This window comes from Priapulus caudatus, unplaced genomic scaffold (assembly GCF_000485595.1).
Source record: "Priapulus caudatus unplaced genomic scaffold, Priapulus_caudatus-5.0.1 Scaffold14152, whole genome shotgun sequence".
NCBI classification, from domain to species: Eukaryota; Metazoa; Priapulida; class Priapulimorpha; order Priapulimorphida; family Priapulidae; genus Priapulus; species Priapulus caudatus.
The window spans coordinates 1-968 of NW_014591213.1; the positions used below are offsets into that span (position 1 = coordinate 1).

The window sequence follows — 968 nt, forward strand, 5'->3', positions numbered from 1 at the left end:
TAACGTACCGTACGTACCTACTACTACTGTACTACTACTACTACTATATATATATATATATATATATATATATATATATATATATTACCCGCTTATATATTATATAGATTAGCGGTTATATTGGAGCACCTCCGGTGTCCTTTCGGTGGGTCGTGAACGCCGCTAAGCAGTAGTCGAGGTGCGCGATCAGGCGCTTCGCCTGGAAGGTGATGTGAGAGTTGCGAGCTGCACCTTGATTGTCTATCTGCGCCGGCGTCGACGGAATGTAGAGAATCGTCGGAATCGTCAGTGCTCCCGTAGCTGCGACGAAGGCGCGGAGTGCCATGGCCGCGCGACAGCCCCCGAAGACACCTGGCAGACGTGAAAGGGTTGCGAGCATGCGTATCGTTCCGTCGCGATAGAAATTCGATTGCGCTAGTCGGATGAACAGCTGCTGACGGTATAGATTCAGAATTTTCTCTTTTAAATAAGTAAGAATGGGTAATTTGTAATGGAACGATTGGTAAATTGTTATGTGACTATCGAGCGGTGTTCGCCTGTAACACGCATGCAAAATTACTCGATCTATTTAAATATTCAAGACTACTCATTTCATGTCTGCTTATCGGTCGACGAATCGCTTGATTTGTGCATTCAGCAAATTCGAATGTACGTATTGCTAACAAATTCATGCATACCGTCAGAGTAACAGACCAACGCCGCTGGCTTGCCCGAGAAAATGTCCGTATCGAAATGAATGATCATGTTAGTGAGCGCAGGTGGAATCGTCTGATAGTACTCCGTAGACACGTAGACGAAAGCGTCTGCGTCATTGATGATGCCTCTCGCATTTCTGGCCGCAGCTGGGATATCCTCAATGCGCTGAGGTGTGCATTTGTAGCTCGCCATCATTAGTGGAAGGTTCAGTTCCAGAGGGTCTAAGAACAAAATTAGCGTAGTTATGGAGCTCTCTCTCTCTCTCTCTCTCT

General features: G+C 46.1%; 1 protein-coding gene across 1 annotated transcript; it reads right to left on the reverse strand.

The window, feature by feature from the left end:
• Positions 1-129: 129 nt before the first annotated feature.
• Positions 130-917, reverse strand: LOC106820478 (the record flags this gene model as incomplete). Its single annotated transcript, XM_014824991.1, has 2 exons — positions 678-917; positions 130-351 (listed from the first exon to the last, which is right to left on the reverse strand). Coding segments are annotated over exons 1-2 (436 nt in total), but the record flags the coding sequence as incomplete, so codon positions are not given.
• Between the last annotated feature and the right edge of the window lie 51 nt (positions 918-968).